Source organism: Emericellopsis cladophorae (assembly GCF_022114955.1).
Source record: "Emericellopsis cladophorae strain MUM 19.33 chromosome Unknown NODE_2_length_1295279_cov_118_880017, whole genome shotgun sequence".
Taxonomy (NCBI): Eukaryota; Fungi; Ascomycota; class Sordariomycetes; order Hypocreales; family Bionectriaceae; genus Emericellopsis; species Emericellopsis cladophorae.
In genome coordinates this window covers 406220-426738 of record NW_026250927.1, presented here as the reverse complement: position 1 = coordinate 426738, position 20519 = coordinate 406220, and the positions used below count along the sequence as shown (strand labels likewise).

At 55.8% G+C, this 20519-nt stretch overlaps 7 protein-coding genes across 7 annotated transcripts; 4 read left to right on the top strand and 3 right to left on the bottom strand.

Moving 5' to 3' along the window:
• Positions 1–216: 216 nt before the first annotated feature.
• On the bottom strand, positions 217–783 carry J7T54_006873 (uncharacterized protein; the record flags this gene model as incomplete). Its single annotated transcript, XM_051508278.1, has 3 exons — positions 217–245; positions 303–536; positions 606–783. The coding sequence occupies 3 exons, from the start codon at positions 781–783 to the stop codon at positions 217–219; spliced, it is 441 nt and encodes a 146-aa protein (XP_051366087.1).
• Positions 784–1772: 989 nt separating this feature from the next.
• On the top strand, positions 1773–2294 carry J7T54_006872 (uncharacterized protein; the record flags this gene model as incomplete). Its single annotated transcript, XM_051508267.1, has 2 exons — positions 1773–1866; positions 1927–2294. 2 exons carry the CDS (start codon positions 1773–1775, stop codon positions 2292–2294), a joined length of 462 nt encoding a protein of 153 aa, XP_051366086.1.
• A 675-nt stretch (positions 2295–2969) lies between these two features.
• Positions 2970–6284, top strand: J7T54_006871 (uncharacterized protein; the record flags this gene model as incomplete). Its single annotated transcript, XM_051508256.1, has 3 exons — positions 2970–3110; positions 3165–3458; positions 3654–6284. 3 exons carry the CDS (start codon positions 2970–2972, stop codon positions 6282–6284), a joined length of 3066 nt encoding a protein of 1021 aa, XP_051366085.1.
• Positions 6285–6784: 500 nt separating this feature from the next.
• J7T54_006870 (uncharacterized protein) lies at positions 6785–9635 on the bottom strand (the record flags this gene model as incomplete). Its single annotated transcript, XM_051508244.1, has 2 exons — positions 6785–9466; positions 9528–9635. The coding sequence occupies 2 exons, from the start codon at positions 9633–9635 to the stop codon at positions 6785–6787; spliced, it is 2790 nt and encodes a 929-aa protein (XP_051366084.1).
• A 3712-nt stretch (positions 9636–13347) lies between these two features.
• Positions 13348–15804, top strand: J7T54_006869 (RING finger protein B-like protein; the record flags this gene model as incomplete). Its single annotated transcript, XM_051508233.1, has 3 exons — positions 13348–13462; positions 13512–14281; positions 14335–15804. 3 exons carry the CDS (start codon positions 13348–13350, stop codon positions 15802–15804), a joined length of 2355 nt encoding a protein of 784 aa, XP_051366083.1.
• Positions 15805–15929: 125 nt separating this feature from the next.
• On the bottom strand, positions 15930–17207 carry J7T54_006868 (FAM203 family protein -like protein; the record flags this gene model as incomplete). Its single annotated transcript, XM_051508222.1, has 4 exons — positions 15930–16718; positions 16782–16895; positions 16969–17118; positions 17187–17207. The coding sequence occupies 4 exons, from the start codon at positions 17205–17207 to the stop codon at positions 15930–15932; spliced, it is 1074 nt and encodes a 357-aa protein (XP_051366082.1).
• Positions 17208–17871: 664 nt separating this feature from the next.
• J7T54_006867 (uncharacterized protein) lies at positions 17872–19375 on the top strand (the record flags this gene model as incomplete). Its single annotated transcript, XM_051508211.1, has 3 exons — positions 17872–18458; positions 18511–18829; positions 18911–19375. 3 exons carry the CDS (start codon positions 17872–17874, stop codon positions 19373–19375), a joined length of 1371 nt encoding a protein of 456 aa, XP_051366081.1.
• Positions 19376–20519: the final 1144 nt, after the last annotated feature.

The window sequence follows — 20519 nt, the reverse complement described above, 5'->3', positions numbered from 1 at the left end:
TCGACCGCGTAAAAAAGCAAAGCAGAGTAAATTGCATGCTCGCCATCCGTATCTACCATAAAGCATTCATACATCGAGCGCAGAGTCCCCGGCCACGCCAATCATACCGCGTCATCGTGCGTACATAGTGCCTATCGTGCAGTCCCGAAATCATCCAAACAACGCCATTCCGATGCGATTTCCTCGCTCATTCGCCCGTTGCTCCGTGGTGCCAGTCTAGTTGGCCAGAATGGTTCTGACCAGGTCTGTGTGCTCTTGTCAGCTTGAGCACGTTCAGAAAAGGCGGGCGGGGCGGGGCTTACCTGTGTAGTTCACCTGCCCTGAGCTCGTGTCCACCGCCTTGAGCAGCTCGTCCACCTCCTCGTCGGTCATCTTCTCGCCCAGGTTGGTCAGGATGTACTTGAGCTGCCCAACGCCGATGAAGCCCGTCATATCTTTGTCGAAGACCTGGAAACCTCGGCAGTACTCCTCCGGCTCGCCAGGGTCGCGGAAGCCGCCGGGGCGGTTGAGCACACGCTGGAAGGTCTCAAAGTCAACTGCAACGACGTCAGCACCCGTTCAAGTCGCCATCTCCAGAGGAGCAGAGGGGAGCGGCCAGGACGTACATTCTCCTCCCACGTTCTTCTCGAGATCCTGAATCTCGGAGAGTGTGGGGTTCTGACCGCACGCGCGGAGCAGGTCACCGAGGCTGTCGACGGTGACGCGACCGTTGCCGCGCTTGTCGAAGAGCGCAAACGCCTCCTTGTAATTTGTGGAAGCCTGAGAATCAAAGTTGTTAGACATCGTGACTGAGTTGGTGCTTGTGCAGTTTGAATGAGAGTGTGAATGTGCAAAACGAATGCGCGCGCGAAATTGTCGAGAAGAGTAGAGGCGGCGCTTTCTTAGTGGGGTTGGTTCGGGTCCTCCAGCCCGGCCTTGTTTACGTCTGCGCTGCGCTGGTCGTTCGGACGGATGGTTGATTGGTGGCCGGGGCAACACCGTCTGGCGAAAGGGGGGGTGTCAGTGGTGCGGGCGAGTTCTTACCATGGCGTGCGTGTGTGCGTGTGTGCGTGTGCGACTGCAAAGGCTGCTGGGGAAATCGAAGCGGCGAGGGATACTGCAAGATGGAAGCAATTCGTGATGATCGAGGTCGGAATGTTTACAGGAGAGGAAAGAGGGATAATGAGGCGGCAGCCCAAGACTTTTGTTGCTCCACGTTGCAGCGGTCAACATGCCGCTGCCTGCACAACTTGGAGCCCCTGTCTAATCGCAAGTTGTACATTTTATGGATGTTTTGCCGCTAATGATCTGCTGTCCCAGCAACGAACGCCCGACCGTTCTCCAAGCCTCCAATGCACGCCTTAGCTTAGTATGCATGAGTTGCCGACGCATTATTATTCCGCGACTCTGTCATTATTTTGCGGTTCTTTTCATGGCCGAGTTGGCTCTTGCATTGCATTCGTCCCAGGCGGTTTGCCTCGGGATGTCTCAAGCTAGAGGGCACAACACAAACGGATGTCTCCCCCAGCACATTTGCACTTAACAGACCAGTAAATATCAACACGTCCTTGCTTCGTGTAGCCTGTGACTAGAGGCCATTGAGTGGTGTACGTGTAGTCTGCTAGCACAATCTCGTAACAAGATGCGTCGTGATGCTTACGCTAGGTCTGTTACAGTTGTCATCCGACCGACTTGAGCCGACCCCGCAGGCCGGCTACGGTCGACGGCGTGTGTCAAACATCTTTCTACCATTGTTGATTAGCATTCATCATATAACTCAACGATTCATTGAGATGGCTTCCGAAGCAACTGCGCGCAAATTTTTCACCGCCTCCGCCTTTGCCGTCGTTGGTGCCAGCAGCAACACGGCCAAGTTTGGCCATAAAGGTACGTCTAGGGTATCTCAATCAACTTCGTCGCATCGTCATCTCTGACTGCACCTAACAGTGTTCGCCTGGTATCTGGCCTACAACATGCCGGTCACACCGATCAATCCCTCGGCGGGCCATGTCACCGTGCAGGGCAAAGACTACGCTGCTGTCCCTAACCTCACCGCCCTCCCCAACCCCAGGGAAACGGCTGTGAGCATCATCACCCATCCAGCCGTCACGATTGATGTGCTCAAGGAGGCAAAGAAGGTGGGCGTGCCTAGTATCTGGCTGCAGCCGGGAACTTGGGACGATGCCGTCCTGGCTTTTGCGAACGAGAAGGGCAACTTCGAGAATGTCGTCTATGGTGACGGAGGTCGGGGAGGCGAAGGGTGGTGCGTGCTTGTTGACGGCGAGAGAGTGGCCAAAGCCGCTGGAAAGCTGTAATTAGTGAGCACGCTCTTTTCGGGAGGCTGGCAAAACCCAGTTGAAGAATCGTCTTGTGTGCGAATGTCTCCCTGGTCAGTGCTTCGAACGTTCTCCAGACAATCTGCGAGAGGCCAGAGCGGTATGAGCAGATCAAGGCAGCGACATTGACTGCATTCCCCTTGAAAGATTCTGATTCTAATTATGAGCGGAGAACAAGAGAAAGTTTGTTCAATGCATCTGCTACGTACTGTGCTTCAAGTTCTCAACAGCCGATGGATCAAGATTCAAGGCGGTACCTGTACCAAGTAGACTGACCCAGATGGCCCCACTTCTTCCAAGTAAACAAACGCGACTCCACCCATCAAATCCCCGGCCACCGCGACGCCACCACCACTATAGCTCCTCGTGTCTCCAACTTCACATCCAGCACTTTTTGGACCGTTAACATTTGCATTTGTAGTGGTGGGACGTCGCTCTGATTGTGCTTCTTTCTGGTTGAAATTGAACTTTGTTATTAGGCCCTACAGCTGGCACACTCGCTTTCGCATCTCCATCTTCGAACAAACGCGCTGACAACAGGCGCGTCGCGCACTCACGACTCACGACATCACCTTTACGCGACACGAACGCAACACTTTACGCAAAATTGCGCGCAAACGGACAGAAACCTCCTCTGAAAGAACTCAACTCAATATGGAGATCGAACCGACGGACGACGTGTACTTCACCTTTGAAGGCCGTCTGGCCTCCTTTCAGAAGACCAAGAAGCGCGGCTCGACCGCCAAGGGAGCGCGGGCGTTGAACTGGCCTCATAAGAAGATCGACCCAGAACAGGTAGGCCGCTGCGCTGGTTTGATTATCCACTCGATGCGGTACTGACAATACCAGCTCGCTCGCGCTGGGTTTTTCTTCCAACCATGGCCCGAGAACCCCGACAATGTCGCATGCTACCTCTGCCACAAGTCCATGGATGGCTGGGAAGAGGGCGACGACCCGCTCATTGAGCATCTCAAGCACTCCACGTCGTGCGGCTGGGCGATATGCGCAGCGGTGGAAAGCGAGGTGGAGGGATTCGCGCAAGCGCACCCTGCAGAGAAGGACATGGTGGAGGCTCGAAAAGCGACATTTGCTGGGCGGTGGCCACACGACGCAAAGAGGGGCTGGAAGTGCAAGACGAAGCAGGTGAGTTGTTCTTGCCTTAACTGCCCGTGATAACTCCTGCTGACGGGGGATGGCGCACAGCTTGTTGATGCTGGTTGGAAATACACACCCACGCTTGAGGCGAACGACAACACGACATGCACGTACTGTGGTCTCGGGCTTGATGGCTGGGAACAGAACGACAAACCATAGTTGGATTCCCTCCATGCTGCTTAGCCATGCCAATATGCTGACAATGGCAGCGACGAGCACTACAACCGATCACCGCACTGTCCCTTCTTTGCCTTGTCGGCACTGCCGAAGCCAAAGGCCTCCCGTGCAAAGACTGCCCGAGGATCCAAGGTGTCCCGGCTCTCTACGCAATCTATCGCGACCTTCACCTCTGAGGCTCCTTCACTGGCCGAAACGACATTTGCCACGGCAGTTGGTAACGACACTGTGCTATCGACGACGTCTACAATGGCAACGAAGAAGGGCCGTGCGCCCAAGGCGGCCACAACGGCCAAGGGGAAGAAGAGCAAAGCAAAGAAGGGTGAGCCTGCACCGGAACCAGAAGAACAGGTCCCATTCGAAGAGGTCCAGCTCGAGGCAGATCGAGAAGTGACCCCAGAAGCTCCGCCCCCCAAAAAGGCCACTCGCGGAAAGAAGCGTGGCAGTGAAGCTGTAAACGACTCTATCTTGACTGTAACCTCGGAAGTGCCCGCGCGGAAGAAGAGAGCCACCACGACGCATGGCAGCGTGGCTGTCGACAGCTCTGTTGCTGAAGCGACGGATGACTCGCAGATGACGGACGTACCGGCGCCAGCGCTTAAGAAAAGGACTACAGCTAAGAAGGGACGCGCATCCGCAGCCAAGTCACGGAAGGCTTCACAGTCGAAACCCCTGGCGGTAGCGGAGTCTCCTGCCCAAGAGCCTCCGGTGATGTTTCCCGACGATGACGAAATTGAGAGACAGCTTGAAGCCGACCTTGAGCGCCCTCTGACTGACGATGATGACATTACCGCCGACTCAGATTCGGAAAGGAGGAAAGCCAAGGCAAAATCCAACCAGGCCAAGGCGGCAGGGCAAGAAAAATCCGCCGACTACGCCATGTTTGATCCCTCACCGCCGGAGGAGCTTCAAGAAGCGGAGGTCGACGCCGAGCTGGAAGCCCTGCGCAACGAGATGGAAGTAGAACCGGTGGAGTCCCAGATCCCGCCCGGATCCTACTCTGACTTGGACCGCGAACCGGCTGTGCCAGAGGAGCCGGAACAGCTGACGGTTCCCAAAAAGGGTCGCAAGGCTGGCACAACGAAAGCATCAAAACAGACCAAAACGAAAAAGGCAAAAGTTGTTACAGCACCCGTGGCAGAAGAGCCCGAACCAGAACCTGAGCACGGATCTGAGCTTGAGCCTGAAATTGAACCTCATGATATCGAGGCTCCTGGTGCGAGAAACGAGAGTATTGGCAGCACAGACACCGTGGTCAAGAACACAGAGGTGGAAATCGAGGAGGAATCTGATGGGCGCCCATCATTCCACTCCGCCGCCTCTCGGAAATCGACCACGGCGGAGAAGCTTGTGGAAGAGCCTGTGGTCAAGAAGAAGCCTCGGGGTCGGCCCTCGAAGGCATCGCTCGCATCGCAAAAATCAGTGGAGTTTGTAGACGTGCCGATCGAAGCTCCAGAACCCATTGCTGAGCCCACTGCCAACATCAAGAAGAAGCTCACGAAGAAGGCTGCACCAGCCCCCGAGTCAGCTCCAGAAGCAGCCAGTGATGAGATCGAATTTCTTGAACCTCCTTCAGCAGCACCACAGCCAGCCAAGCGCTCCCGCGGTCGGCCCTCGAAAGCCTCCCTTGGAGCTCAAGCCCCCGTCGAGAGCACTAAGCCGGCGGATGATCCGGTCGTGGTGGTCGAGGCGGTGCAAAAGCCAGCTAAGAAGGGTCGTGGTCGGCCATCGAAGGCGTCCACTGAGGCCCTGGGAGAGCCAGCAGAGGCAGATGAACCCAAGGTCGAGCATGTCGCGCCGGTGGAAGCCCCGGCGCCTGCGAAGCGCGGCCGAGGACGTCCGTCCAAAGCAGTCCAGGAGGCATCTGCCGCTGCCGCTGCCGCTGCCGCTGCCAGCTCACAGCCTCAGCCTCAGCCGGCGGAGCAAGCACCCAAACGCGGGCGTGGAAGACCACCCAAGAAGTCATCCATTGAAAGCAAGCCCGAAGAGGTGGAGGCTCAACTCCAACAGGAGGCCATGGATGCTGAGGCGAGGCAAGTTCATCCGTCACAAGATGACGACTTGGAGATACTGGAGGACGAGCCTGACCTGCCGCCTACCCAGGAGGCAGTCACTTTACCGTCATCTCCGCCAGGCAGGCAGGCAGCCCACCCACCTTCGACGCCAGGCCTTAGTGCTACGTCGGCGCGTCAGGCCGGTCTATCCCCCTCGCAATCACCCCAGTCGTCCGATGCCGAAAACCAGCCGCCTAGCTCGAGACCCACGGGCAGCGTCACCACCCAGCGGGTTGCGCTGGCGCCCATGGCGGCCACACCGACGCGGCTCTCCCCATCGAAGCGAAACATCTTGTCCAACCTGCAAAGTAAGACGCCGTGGAAGGCCGTCGACCTCGATGCCGTCCTCGAGTCACCTCTCAAGGGAAGTGCCCACCCAGACGAGAACACGGTGGATCGCCTCCTGCGCAAAGGCGGCGACCTGACAGCGAAGGAGAAGGGTATGACGGTGGAGGAATGGGTCCACTACAATGCCAGCCTGGCGGAGGATATGCTCAAGGGCCAGTGTGAGAAGATGGTGAGCCGCTTTGAGAGTGAAGGTGGGCGCGCAATGAATGTTCTCGAGAACATTGAGGTGGAATAGAGTTGGTATAATGACCGTTTGGGCTAATGAGGCGTTACGGGTGTCTTTGTCAATGATGACGACGATGATTTTGATGAACGGCCTGTCTGCTCATGCTATTTCTTGTCATGCTCCATGTGCAGATATACGAGGGGTGTCAAAGCATGAGGATGTACTTGTCAATCATTGTGTATTCAAGAGCTATCAGAGCCTCCTCCTCTTCCAAATCATTATGCTTGCCATCAAATCTATGTAGCATTGGCGCATCCCATACTCAAACCCAACCTTGCTACCATGCATGCCATTTCCCATAAAGAGCGTCAAGTAAAAAACCAGGGTATCATTTGCGTCCAAGCAGAAAAAGGGGGTTTCGTATGCGCCCCTTTTCTTTTTTCCCGCGCCGCTATGTGGAGAAGATATTGTATCGTAATTCTTCTTTTGCGTATGGACCGACATGAATGTATGAACGGGTCTCGTATATACGTTAAAATCAGATATCCCCTTTCTAGCGAAGAAGAAGCTTAGGCGAAGAGGAAAGTGAGGATAATGGCACCCAGAGTCAAGATGGGCGCGCCACGACCGGTTCGTGCAGCTGCGCCGGGGACTGGGGTGGGAGTTGGCTCGTCGCCGCCCGTGGGCTCGGGTATCATGGGGATGGTGTGAGTGCCCGACATGGTGTAGACGGACGTGAAGGTGTCACTGTCGTCCTCACCATCGCCGGGCAGAGGCTGCCCATCATCTCCGTCCTCGGGAGTGCCGTCGTCGCCGTCGTCCGTGGGGAGTGGCACAGGCATCACCGTCCTGTCACTTGTGTTCAGAGACACGGGGACAGCGACTGGGGTGCCGTCTTGGGTAGTGATCACGACAGGAATCGAGATCGGCGTACCGTCGACGGTGGTGATGGAAATGGGGGTCCCGTCCTCGATGGTGGTGATACCCTCGGGTAACTCGGTAGGAGCGAGAATGACCGATGTCTGGGTGCCGGTGGGCTCGTCGGTAGCGGTGGCAGAGACTTCCTCGGTAGTGCTCGTGATTTCGGGGTAGCTGCTTTCATCGGACGATTTCAAGCTGGTGTCGGGCGCGTCGGACTCCTGGCTGGTCAAAGTAGCTAATTCTTCGACAGTGGTGGTCTCTGTTACTTCATCGGGGGCCGTAGTGGGGACTGGCTCGATGGTCGTGGGTTCGGCGATGGTGGTGCTCGACGCAGGCTCTTCACTGAAAGACTCAGTCGATAGAGTCTCCTCGGCGATGGTGGTGGCCGGCGCAGGCTCTTCACTGGAAGACTCAGTCGTAAAAGACTCTTCGGCGGTGGAGGTGGAGGTGGAAATGATGGTGGTCACGACCGTCGTGGTAGGCTCAATGGGCGTAAAGGTACCCGAGCTCACCTCGTCCTGGCTGGTGGTGCTGACCTCCGGTTGGCTGGTGACAGCCGACTCGGGGGGCGTGACAAAGGTCTCCGTGGGCTCGGCATCGCCGCCCGCGCAGTGGTCAAGGAATTGCTTGAACTCGGGCACGATGTAGTCACGGACGGGATCCTTGGTCTCGTCGCCGTTCTCCACGACGCAGACCTGGCAGACGTTGTAGGCATTGAGGAAGGAAGAACCGTCCTCGCAGAGGTCATCAGACTTTCCGAGCGATAGGGCGATCTTCATGGCATTGTTGCAGAGGGCGAAGCAGACGGCCGGAGTGTCCACGTCGCGCTTGTTGAGCGTGCGACGGACCAAGCGGTAAGGCTCAGGGGTGGCGCTTGTGGTCGTGGTAGTGGTAGGGCGCGGCCAGACGCTCAAACTCGCCTGCGACTCCCAGTTGCCGGTGGTGACGGTAATAGTGGTGCTCTCCTTGACCTGTTCGTACACCTCGTACTCGAAAATATCAAACGACAACCCGAATGCCTCGGGGTTCAGATCAAAGTAGCCGTAGGTTGGAGGGTAGTAGCTGGTCTCGCCCTCTTCCCAGGTCACGTTGGGGAACGGGGGTGCGAGAATACACTCCTCAGGCTTGCACAGGTAGTCGGGCGACGGCAGACCGGGCCAGAAGTTGCAGCCGGCGGGCTTGGCAGGGTTGCAGACATAACCGGGCGCACAGCCAAATGTGTCCTCGCTGTCCGTGCTCAGGGGCGCCGACGCACCCGTCGGGGTGGGACAAAGCGTCACTTCGAAGATTGGTGTCACCGTGATGACCTCACCGGGCTGTGTAATGGTCTCAGGGGGTGTGACGATTGTCGTAGTGATGGTCTCGCCGTCCTCAGTGACGGTGACAGTGGTAGTGGTGCCGGGCAGAGTGATCACCCCACCGGGGAGCGTAATGGTCTCCGGAGGAACCGTGACCGTTGGCCCAGGCTGGGTGACTGTCGCGCCAGGGCCGGTAACGGTCTCACCAGGCAGTGTTTGGGTGACTGTCGCGCCGGGGCCGGTAATGGTCTCATCAGGCAGTGTTTCCGTGACAACATCCGTGATCACGTCGGTGATCCATGAAGTGACGGGGTAGCTGCTGACTGTGCTAACTACAGTCTCATACTCGGTCGTGGTGGTCGTGGTGACGATGGTGTTGTCTTCAGTAATAGTGACAGGGATTTCTGTGGTGACGGTCGAGGTTGTTGTCGTCGTGACCTCCTCCCAGATCGTTGTCGGCGCGGTGCGAGTGATAAACTCGGTTCCGATGATGGTAGTGGGAATTGTTGTCGCGATCGTCGTCGGCACCGTCACAGTGGTCGCGGAACCGGAAATGACAGTTTCGATCGTGGTGAGGACGGTTGTCTGCCAATCCGTGACGGTGATATAGCCACAAGTGGGTGGCGGAGGCTCACAATAACCGCACTGGCGTTGCTCAAGTTCTCCGTCTGCTTCACTGCCATATGTCGGGGCGGGCTCAGGCTCGGGCTCGGGGTAACCATCGGTCGGATAGCCTGTCCCCGGCTCGACACACTCAACATAGGTGCTTGTGACGATCGGATAGGAGAGCGTGTAAGTCTGGGTTGCCGTCTCAACAACAGAGACAGTGGTCCATTGAAGACTCTGGGTGGCGCAGTCGGAGTTGGTAGCAGTGGCAGTGTCAGTGGCAGTGACAGTAACCGTGACTTCTTCCACTGTTGGTTTGGCAGTGACAGTGACAGTGACTTCTTCGACTGTTGGCGTGGCAGTGACCGTGACGGTGGTAGGGTCATCGGAGACAGTGACTGTGGGGCCTGGGACGTTGACGTAGCTCTGTCGGCGTTTTCATCAGTAAGATTTCTCAAAGGTTATTTCCTCAGGTCATTTCACATACAGTAATCTTTACTTGTTCTGTGATAATTACAGTGCACATATGCGTGCATGCCTGAATAGCCGGGTCACCGGCCTCGAGCTCACCGACACCATTGATCGAGTAAGCCATGTATTCACCAGCAATTGTAGTTGCAGTGGCCTGTTCGGGCGCTGGTGTTACTGGTGATTGCGCGAGTGCGATCCCAGCGAAAGCGCTCAAGGCGCTGAGTATGTACGCAGCGCGCATTCTGATTGAAGAAGCGAGTGTAATGCCAGATCCGTGCCAAGTACACGAATGAGGAGGAGAGTCGGAGTCGATGGACTAGAGGAAATAGCAGGTTAATATCATGTGGAAGAGACAGACGCCAGTCCGATATGTTGAAGGATAAAACGGGGATGTTTGCGCGACGCAAGCGAGTCTGCGAGCCTACGTACCTTTGGGGTCCTATGGAGAATCTCGCAAGCACCGGCTGACAGCTCTTCAATGTATGATGTATGTGACCGTGCTCCTCTTCGTGCGATAATTCAACGAAGGCGCAACTCGGTCGGACTGGAACCAACAGGCTGTGTTCACAGTTGGCGGTCCAAGCTCCAGAGGCTTGTTGCGGCCTATTGAGCAAGCCACCACCGCAGACGACGACACCTTTGTATCGTAGTGACAGACGCCAAGGCTCTCGAGCAAAGATGCTAATGCAGGCCCGGGTTCAGTCAATGTGCTGGCTATTGTCAATTGTGAAAGACAATGCACCAGTCACGATTCGAGGTCGACTGCGGGAGGCTTGTGGCTAGCAGCTCGGCAGCAAGCGAGGGAAGCAACTGGTTTGGAGGATCAGAGAACAGCCGCTGCGTACCTACTTATTGAGCTAAAGTCAGGCCATACAAGGGACCGCACTTTTATTTAGGTCGAGGAGCAGCAGTAGCAAGGAAAGTGCGCAACATAAGCCCGTAGACGTAGGGCTCGGCATGGCAACGACGAGAAGGCTTCGCCTCTGCATCCCGCCACGACATGCAGGCAAGCATCGCCGCTCATTCAGACATGGATACGACAGGACATCGACATGGGTTCCATATTGGGTCGTAGACGGTAGGGACCGCCGCCAGACACAAGTCGTCAGAAAAGGGCAAGCAGTCAGCAACCACGGCGACATGGACGGAGCAAGGATCATTTGGGTAATCAGGACCCTTGTACGGATACAGCAAGTGGTCGAGGCAGTCTTACTCATCTGTTGTCTCACATAGTGTCTGTCAGACCTCGTGGGACATAGGACCAGACTGGTAGGCTGGTAGGCTGGTAGGCTCGTCAGCTCGAAGGAGGAGACCTCCGGGACGGCTAAGTATCTGGTGCCAAGGAACAGCGACGCAAATGGTATGGGAGCAGCCACCCAAGCAAGGTACTTCTCAGGCGCGATCTGCAGCCGTCACCCAGGCACAGGGGAGCGGAGAGGGGGCAGAGCAGGGGTGCCAAAGTGGCCATGAGTGCCTCACAGGAGCAGTCCCGCATTTGGCTTGCCTCGGTGGAAGCATAACGGCTTCTTAATGGAATCAGGTCAGAGTCTGGCAATGGCGAGGCATCGTGCCAGAAGACGACCTGAACTCGTTCAAGAGCGAGTCTAGAGTTCTAGCCCAGAGCAGCATTTTCCGGCATCGAATACGCAACGTAAAACTCGGTTCCGTACTACAGTGTCAACTGTAGACACTGAGTCGGGCTGCGGGCACCGCGATGCTTGTTTTCTGCTGTTTGTGGACGAGGCTGTCCGGGGAAGTACGTGTACGGCGCAGCAAGTTAAATGTATTGTTACAATAATGCGGGTGGCTCACGGACCCGGATGTCGTGCGTTGTGTGAGTGAAGAGTTGAAGAACAAACGGCCAACAAGCATGATCATCATGATCATATGCGAGTGGAGAGCCGAAAGAGGTTGGGGGATTGCCTGATTGGACGTTCGCCCTCAGGAAGCTCCGCTCCCCATAGCTCAGGCTGCACAGGCAGGCAGCTCGATGTCTCGCCCAGCAACACGGCCCGTGCTCTGCGGTGGAAGGAGCAATCCGGTCTTGCTTCATCGCGTTACTGACCGCTGACCAGTTTGCGGGCACCAGGTCAGCAAGAGAGCAGGCAACTCAACATTGACAGATAAGGTACCTATGTGAATTCGCATTCATTGCCATTTCTCTAGTTGTCTCTCCTCTCGTGCCGCCATGACTTCTCAACGTCTTCCCTGCGGCCTGCCTGCCTGCCTGCCTGCCTGCCTGCCTGCCCTGCCCTACGAGGCTACAAGGAGCCCCCACTCCAACCTCGTGAGGGGAAACGATGGAAACATTGCGGAAACGAACACACCTTACTGCCATGCCAAGACCAACCTAACACTTACATGTTATGAGGACTTCGCGATACCTAGACTACCTTCAGAGTCTCGACAGATATCTCTGTGAAAGGCTCGGAGGTTGGCTATGCGGAATAGCCATAGTACTCACTGGCCCCATCAGTACGGAGTACGTCGATACAATAAAATAAGAGACTGGTGAACCGGTGATCAACGCCGCATCACAGGTGCACGTGCCACGAGTACACACAGGCCTGTTCGTACTCACTCTCGGAGCCTGGTACGAACAAGAAATGGTGTACAGCTCAACACACTTGATCATGATTCGCAGACTGGGCCATGTGAGCACGTACAAATGCCAGCACAGCCATGCATTCAAGACCGACGATCTCTCGGGGTTGCAGCTGCATTCTGCAAGCCTGGAGAGGCTGGCCGCCGCCTGCCTCGCTGCTCAGGCAAGATAGAGGAAGAAGAAACCCCCAATTCTTCACTGGCGGGTTCAAGGTCTGCTGGTCGAGAATCATTCTGTCTTCTCCAAGATTGAGTCGCGGCGAGGCGCCGCCACGACACCCTCTTCCCTATTGAGCCTTCTTTTCGAACGCAACCACAATAGCTTGTGGCGACCACATTCATGTCGAGTCACAAGGCGGCCCGCGCGCCCCATCCCTTCTGCAGGTCTACGTCTAGTAATTAAATTATTGCTTTCTGGATGTGAGCAACGATCCCTGTTCATGCATCGATATACATGCCTGTCGTTCGCGCTGAGGTCAGCACCATCGCTGCTTGGGGAGGCAAAAGACCCACCATGGATGCTGGCAATTCCGAGGTTCCATCTTTTGAAAGCATCAGTAGTAGTCAATCTTGCGGCAAAGGCGTTGCAAGGTGCCTGCAGCTCCCGATGCGTCTGGATTGACAATGCCCGAGCGCTGCGTGCAGCGTGCTCGGGCTGCACGCAAGTACAACTTCTGCCGAAATCCTGGCTGAGCTGTGAGATGCACGAGGTGCGTGCGTGCGTGCGTGCGTGAGATGGAGGAAACTGCAGCCTCATCTAATTATTGCATATGCTGGTCGCATCCACCGCGGCTGTTCTTCGCCCGCAGTACCAACTTTATGTACATCGACCAACGCCGTCAAGACTTTAGTCCCCCTCTTGTGGCGAGTGTCACTCTGATATCGAGAGAGGTGTGAGTGAGTCTCGAACGGGTCGCAATGTGCTCTCACCCACCCAGTCACTGCAAGTAGGCTTGAAGCCATCCGTCATACGGACGCTCTGGCGATCATTTCACTGGAATTGCCCTTTGCTGGTGGCTGTCAGCGAACGACACACTGCTGAGATATTGCCGTATCGTTGGACTGTCAGCATCAGCCGGCGAGGTTGCTAAGCCGCCAACCATCCGGAAAGTGTAGCCCGGACTCGCTGAGCATCACGTTTTTGTTCCAGCAGCATGCACTGTTGCCGCCGTTGCGGATACTTATCTTTGTGTTCTGCCACGGCGATTTCTTTTTCTTTTTTCGAAAGCACTATGCGTATCAACACTTACACTTTTGCAGCACTCGCGGCCAGCGCCAGCGCACAGTGGACGGGATGGGCAAAGGACCAGGTCAACACCAGTATCTGCATATGGACGCTACCAAGAGGTATTATTTGACCTTGTACCTCTTTTTGTCGCCAACTCATGTATTGCAGCTGCGCTTGTTCGCGACACCGTGTACCTGGATGGCGGAGAGATATGGTGGTCGCGCGGCCTGGCCGATGGCCGATATGATCCCGCATCCGATACGGGCAACTTCCAGGGCCAGATCTTGACATACAATTTCAGCAATCCCTTCGAAGCAAAAGATAACACGACAGGCATCTTACTGAACAATACCATCTCAAAGGCTCGAGGTGGATCTGGCAATGCCAACCGCGCACCGAACGCCGTGGATGGCGGCATGTTGGCGAATGACTACCAGTTCTACATGTACGGAGGCGCTGTCCTCGTCGTCCCTGAGCAGTACGATGCGCCCGAGGAAGACGACATTCTCGGCTATCAAGTGTACCAATACGGGCCGGACAAACCTGCGTGGCAGCGTGGTTTTGATGAGCCCAAGCTCAACAATAATGTCACCCGCTACGTTGCCTACGGCGCGGCCGTCAGTGCGCCCTCGGAGAACAAGGCGTGGTACTTTTCAGGTTTGACGACGAAGAATCACACCGATATTTGGGTCAACCCAAACGTAGACGAAGCAGAACTCGCCAGAGAAACATCCGACAGACTAATCGAAGTTGATATGAAAGTCCAAACTTCCTTGGAGTGGTCCAACAGCTCCCTTTCTAGTGGTGTTGAAGGACGCTCGAACGCGGAAGCTGTCTGGGTGCCTGTTGGCGAGAAGGGTATCTTGGTCGTCCTTGGAGGTGCCACCCACCCATACTGGGCCAGCTTGACGCAAAAATCGAATGACCAGGAGTCCAGTGTGAGTGCTTCGGGTTGGGGGATGATGGCTACCACTGACGGTGACGATAACAGGAAGACGAAAGCCCCGAATTCATGAAGACGATTGACATTTACGACGTTGCGGGCGGCGATTGGTACAAGCAGACCACGGAAGGCGGTCCCGGCACACGTGCTCGAGGCTGCGCAGTGGTTGCTGTCGCGCAGGACTCTTCCAGTTACAACATCTACTACTATGGGGGCAACGACGGGCTGCACCCTCGTGAGCCCTTTTACGATGATGTCTGGGTCTTGTCCCTGCCTTCCTTCACTTGGACGCAGTTGAACAGGGGCGAGGATATCCATGCTCGAGCGGGGCACAAGTGCTTCAAGCCTTACGATGACCAGATGATGATTATTGGCGGCGAGACTGCCAAGGCTGGCACCTCCATTTCGTGCCTCAAAGATGGTCCCATTGTCATGTTCAACCTCACGAGCGGCGAATGGATGGATTCGTACCATCCAGATGAGTACGGTGCTTACGGCGTGCCTGACAAGGTTCGGGATACAATCGGTGGCGATGCGACTGGCGGGGCCACCATGACTGCCCCTGAGCCCTCGGGTTGGGATGATGATGGGCTGGAGAGCATCTTCTCCGAGACATATGACATGTCCAAGATCTCGACCTGGGGGCCGTATGCAGCTGAATCTGAACAGACCGGCCGGCCTGAACTGCCAAACGACGGAGAGGATGTCGGCGGAGATGGTGGTGGTGGCGGTCTACCTAGCTGGGTCGCCCCCGTGCTCGGTGTTGTTCTCGGTTTGATGGCTGTCACGGGACTCCTTGTCGGATGGTGCTTGATGCGCCGTCGGGGGATGTTCACAAGCCCTTCCAGCGACTACGGCACAGAGGATCCTGGCAATCGCATCGTGTCGTGGATCAAGGGTCAACCTACGGAGAAGGCGCCGACGGCGACCACATCCGACTATGCGCCCCTGAGCCCCCACATGGTGGAAGTCAAAGCCGAACCCATCGCGCCGCAGCCCATGCACTCGCCGCCCCCGACGACCGTCGAGGCCGCGGGTACACCCATCGCCGAGCTTGACGACACCTCGCCGCCTGCCGAGCTCTCCGGCACGGGGCTGTCCCACAGCGAGGTGATCGAGAAGCACTCACGTGTCGCTGGAGCTGGCACGGCATCGCAGCAGCGCACGTTGTCACAGTCGTCCTTCAACACGACCAACTTTAGCGGTGCCAGCTCCCTATCGCGGTCGTCCGCGGGCGACCTCGAGTCGCCGGCCATCCCAGTGTCACCCGAGCCGGGACAACAAGCGAGCTTTGGCCAGCATCAGCACATGCGCTCCATGTCTGAAGCGATGGAAGGCTACGAGTCGCGCCCCAGTCCTGGGGAGAGGCGTGTCAGCGATCAACTGAGTCCCATATCACCTCCCACAGCGGGCGATGCACCTGCTGACGATTACCTTGGTGCGCGGACGGCAATGGTCAGTCCTCTCCGAAGAAGCATTTTCCGTGAGAACGAGGACGATCTAGTCAAGGACAAATGACTAATGATATTGAACGTCAAAATGAAGAATTTGGTGGAATCTGTTCCCAGATACTGCACTGGGTAGCGTCGGGTACCGATAGGTTTTCTTTTCTTTGGACATTTGGTGTTGTGTCATGTTCAGATCTATACCTCAACGATCTCGTCTTCCTCATCCACAACCTCTTGAATCTTCCTCTCCGTTTCCTCGCCCTCGCCTTCCTCGTCACGCATCAGGACTTGCACCAGACGGTCACATGCCTCCTTTACATCGGCATCCTGTACGCGGGCGTGTGTCTCCCTCACAATGGGGTACACCTTGACCTCGCGCATCAGTTCTCGCCCCTTTCTTGTCGTAGTCAGAAGCATGAGTGTATCGAGATGCGTGACAATGATGGTGTTGTCGGGTTCCCGCTTCTTGTCAGGCGGCAGCAGCTGTAGATCCGGCAGCATGTCCATCGACTCGTCGACATCGTACTCCTCGCTGCCCATGATGGGCAGCAAGACATAAGTCAAGATACCAATCTCACTATCCGACATGAGCTCTGGGTGCGCGTGGACTTCGAACGCGACGTTTTTGATGGTGCTGGCGACGCCCTTTCGTCGAATCTCGCTCTTGTGCTCTGTGAATACGAGGAGTTTGCTAAGCGGCACAACGTCGTCGTACTCTTGCTTGGTGAGAAAGTACTTGCGTATCGACTCGTGCTTGGCCAAATCAGCGAAGCAGTAGGCCAGGTAGTCGTAGTCGGCGTGCTTGTTGTATGTCCCGTCCTGGCCCTTGACGAAAAGATCCATGAGCTGGTCCAGGATGAAATGGCTCTTGGAGAGGTCGTCTGGCGAAGGCTGCTTCTTTGTGTCGATAGTGGCGAGGGCTGCACTCTTGGTGAGGTTGGCGAGGAGCATGGTCAAGAGGTTGGCGTTGGGTTCCTCTGCGTTCTGGGGGGGGAACGCTGCGTCAGCAAGTATATAGTACGTCAGGGGCAGGGAGTTGTCACATACGACTATTTTCTGAAACAGAAGCTCGAGGAATTTCTCGTCCGTGGCGAGCATCTCTTGCACGGCATCTTCGCCGGAGAGGTTGATCAGCATGGTCAAGGCATGTTCTGCGATTTTCTGCCATCCATCATCAGCGTCTTCTTGTTCCGTGTCCGACTCCCCCTTTGCATTTTCGAGAGGTTGGACATACCGGATGGTCCCGGACAAGGACTCTCAAGTTTCTTATCGGGACATTGTCATTGGCTTTGAATATGCTTGGTTCCGATGTTGAATATGGCACCAGGTTCTCAACAGCGAGTTTGCGGATCTGCGGGTTTGGACTGGCGATGAAGCCAACGAGCTTGAATGGTGTTAACCAAGTTGAAAAAGGATGAGCCCGCCGTAGGGTATGAGATTTCTTCACTGTACCTCTTCAAGTTCTGTCGGCATTGTGAGACTGTATGTGTGCTGTGAAATGTCTTGTAAGAAATTGATTCTCAGTGAGACGAAATTCTTGGAGGGGCACTTTGACGTCGACGTGGGGTCGGAATTTTTCCAGGGGTCCTTAAGGTGGACTACCCAGCGTCATAGGTAGCTCGACTGAAAGATTCGTAGATCAGGGGCAGAGCCCCAAAATACGATCGCGTTATGCTTAATATCATTCGAAATTTGGCATTGTGAGTCCTACAGGCGAGGCCAGTGGAACACTTGACTCAGGGCTCGGTGAGCCCAACACATCCAGGCCGATGAGTCAACGGCCGGGGACACTTGAGTGGCTTCCCATGAGTCCGTCACCCAACGCGACAGTCACCCGGCTGACTTTACGCCAGAAATACATTTAAGTATTCAACGTATAATTCCTTCTCGCAGTATCGTTGACAAGCACGACTTTTAGTAGTGTACAGATTCAGTCACGTAACTTGCTTTGAATCACCATGGCCCTCAAGGTCGTCTTCCTCATTCCAGCACTAGTCCCGATATGGAAAGAGGGGTCCAGCTCTATCGATAAGCCACAAAAATTTGAAATTCCTGGGCAACTCCAAGATGCTGCTCCAAGTCCGCCATCGCTAGAATCGTCGTCTTGTCCAATTCCTCAATTCTGTACTCATTCACCATGCCCAAGGCCACTACCCCAAAGGGCCGCGATGCCCGTCGTCACAATCCGCTCGAAGATGACATTGTTGCCACCGGCGTCCTGCGCACCAAGCCTGGCAAGCGTAAGTCTCGCGCCGACAACGAAGACGAGAGCTTTGTCGACTCGAAAGCATCCAAGAATATTCTGCGCATAGGCAGAGAGCTAGCAGAGGAAGAGGATGCTTCGCGACCGAGATCACAAGCGCCAGCCGGTGCAGACAGCTTTGGATACGACTCCCGATTCGAAGAGGAGCAGGTCTATGGCGACGACGACGACGACGTGGCATGGGCCGATCAGGATGATGAGGAAGTCGAGGAGATCGAGGTGGATCCCGAGGATCTGGCGACATACCGAAAGTTCATGCCTGACGAGGAGGCTGATGACTTGCTTAAACACGGATGGGACCAGAAACCTTCAGGGGAGGAAGAGCACGAGGAGCCGGTCAATCTGGCTGATCTGATTTTGGAGAAGATCGCGGCCCACGAGGCCACTGAGGCGCGGAAAGCAGCAGGCGTCCCAGACGAGGACTACGAACTGCCGCCCAAAGTTGTCGAGGCGTACACCAAGTAAGGGCTTTCCCTTTTCAAACAGTAAGATCGAAACAGCTGACGTGAGCAGAATTGGCGAGATTCTCGCGCGCTACAAGTCAGGTCCTCTTCCGAAGCCCTTCAAAATTCTCCCAACTGTGCCTCACTGGGAAGACATCATCTTCGTTACCGAGCCCGAGAAATGGACGCCCAATGCCACATTCCAAGCGACACGGATTTTCGCCTCGAGCAAGCCAGCCATTTGCCAAAGATTCCTCGAGATGATTGTCCTCGAAAAAGTTCGAGAGGACATTTACGAGAACAAGAAGCTCAACGTGCATCTCTTCAACTCGCTCAAAAAGGCCCTGTACAAGCCATCGGCCTTCTTCAAAGGCTTCCTGTTTCCGCTCGTGAGTAGTGGATCCTGCACACTGCGCGAGGCACACATTATTTCTGCAGTCCTTGCCAGGGTTTCGGTCCCCGTGCTCCAGTCCGCGGCGGCGCTGAAGGGTCTCTGCGAGATTGCCGCCCAGGAGGCTTCGCAAGGCACCGAAGGTGGTGGCGCGACCAACATCTTCATCAAGACCCTACTGGAGAAGAAGTACGCCCTTCCATACCAGGTCATCGACGCACTCGTCTTCCACTTTATGCGCTTTCGCAGCATCGATCCAGCGAGTGTACAGGCAGGCAGCGACCCAATGGCTGGAGTGGCGGAAAACACGAGGAACAAGCTGCCCGTCATTTGGCATCAGAGCTTGCTGGCTTTCGCCCAAAGGTACAAGGGGGACATCACCGAGGATCAGCGCGAGGCGCTCTTGGACCTTTTGTTAAGCCACGGACACTCCGCCATCGGACCTGAGGTCAGGAGGGAGTTGCTTGTTGGGCGTGGGCGAGGTGTCCCCTTGGAAGCGCCGACAGTAGGCTTGGACGGCGATGATACCATGATGATTGATTAGGCGTGCCAGCGAGGAGGTGGCTATAGAAGCGACGACATGATGAACGGCGTTTGGCGCATGGAATCGGCTTGGACTTGGCATCAAAATCCGCAGCGAAAAGCTGGACGACAATGATATCATCTTTCACCTCACGCATGGACCCGTAACTCGAACATGATACGTGAAGACATTTTTGGCACATTTGACAATGCCGGAAGACCTCGCTCAGCAGCAACCTTCCTTCTTACCATTCTTCCGGTTCTGTCCCTTAGATGACGCAGGACAGTTGCTGGGAAGGCAAGACCAGATGTCTGCCCTGCCCTCCTTCCCACGTTCAAGGATATTGAGCGCCTGAAGGTAGGTATTGACAATTGTCTGGACTCGTGGTCCTTTACGACACCCTTTCCCATGTTCACGAAACCCTAAGGTGCTATACAAGGTCCCGAACCTCTGTTTTTGCCACTTTTCTTTGTTTATCTATATTCTTAGGTCCTCTACTTGCACAGTCAGTCTTTTCCCTGTACGTCTACGAAACGAGGTTCCCTGGCGCCGGTGCTCGACACCTTTCACGCCGCCTATGACATGCCTGGAGACAGGCCACTGTTCTCATCTTCTTGCTCCTCACCGACAGTAGCCGGGCCTGGTCTCGAGTCGTCATTCCAACAAGTCTCGGAAGCGCCTGTTCAGCCTTCCCTCACCATCGGCGAACAATCGCATCGACCTGACTCCCAAGCCATCCAGCCGTTCCCAGTCACCTCTGCGACCAGCACCGCGCAGCCCGCGTCATCTCTTCAGGTCGACGACGTCGATCCGCCTCGTCCACCTCGTGATGGACATGAATGGGTATGGTATCCTGACGGCTTCTAGGCGGAACGTCAAATTGGGACTTTTCCACAAAGCAGCGCCTCGTCTATACTGTGGCGTTGCAACTCTCGCTCCGTCTTCTCCACTGGTGATATTGACAGCTCGCCCGTCCACCTACCTCTTGTCAGACCAACAACGCCTGCGCCTGGCTCTCGAAATGAACCCGTCTTTGTTGCTAACCCGTTCTTGCACGAGCATACACATGTACGATCGCTACAGCGGCCACATATCGAGGCTCATCTAGCTCACCTGAATCATCGGCGCGATCACGGTGCGATCAGCTTCCCTCAGCTCAACACAA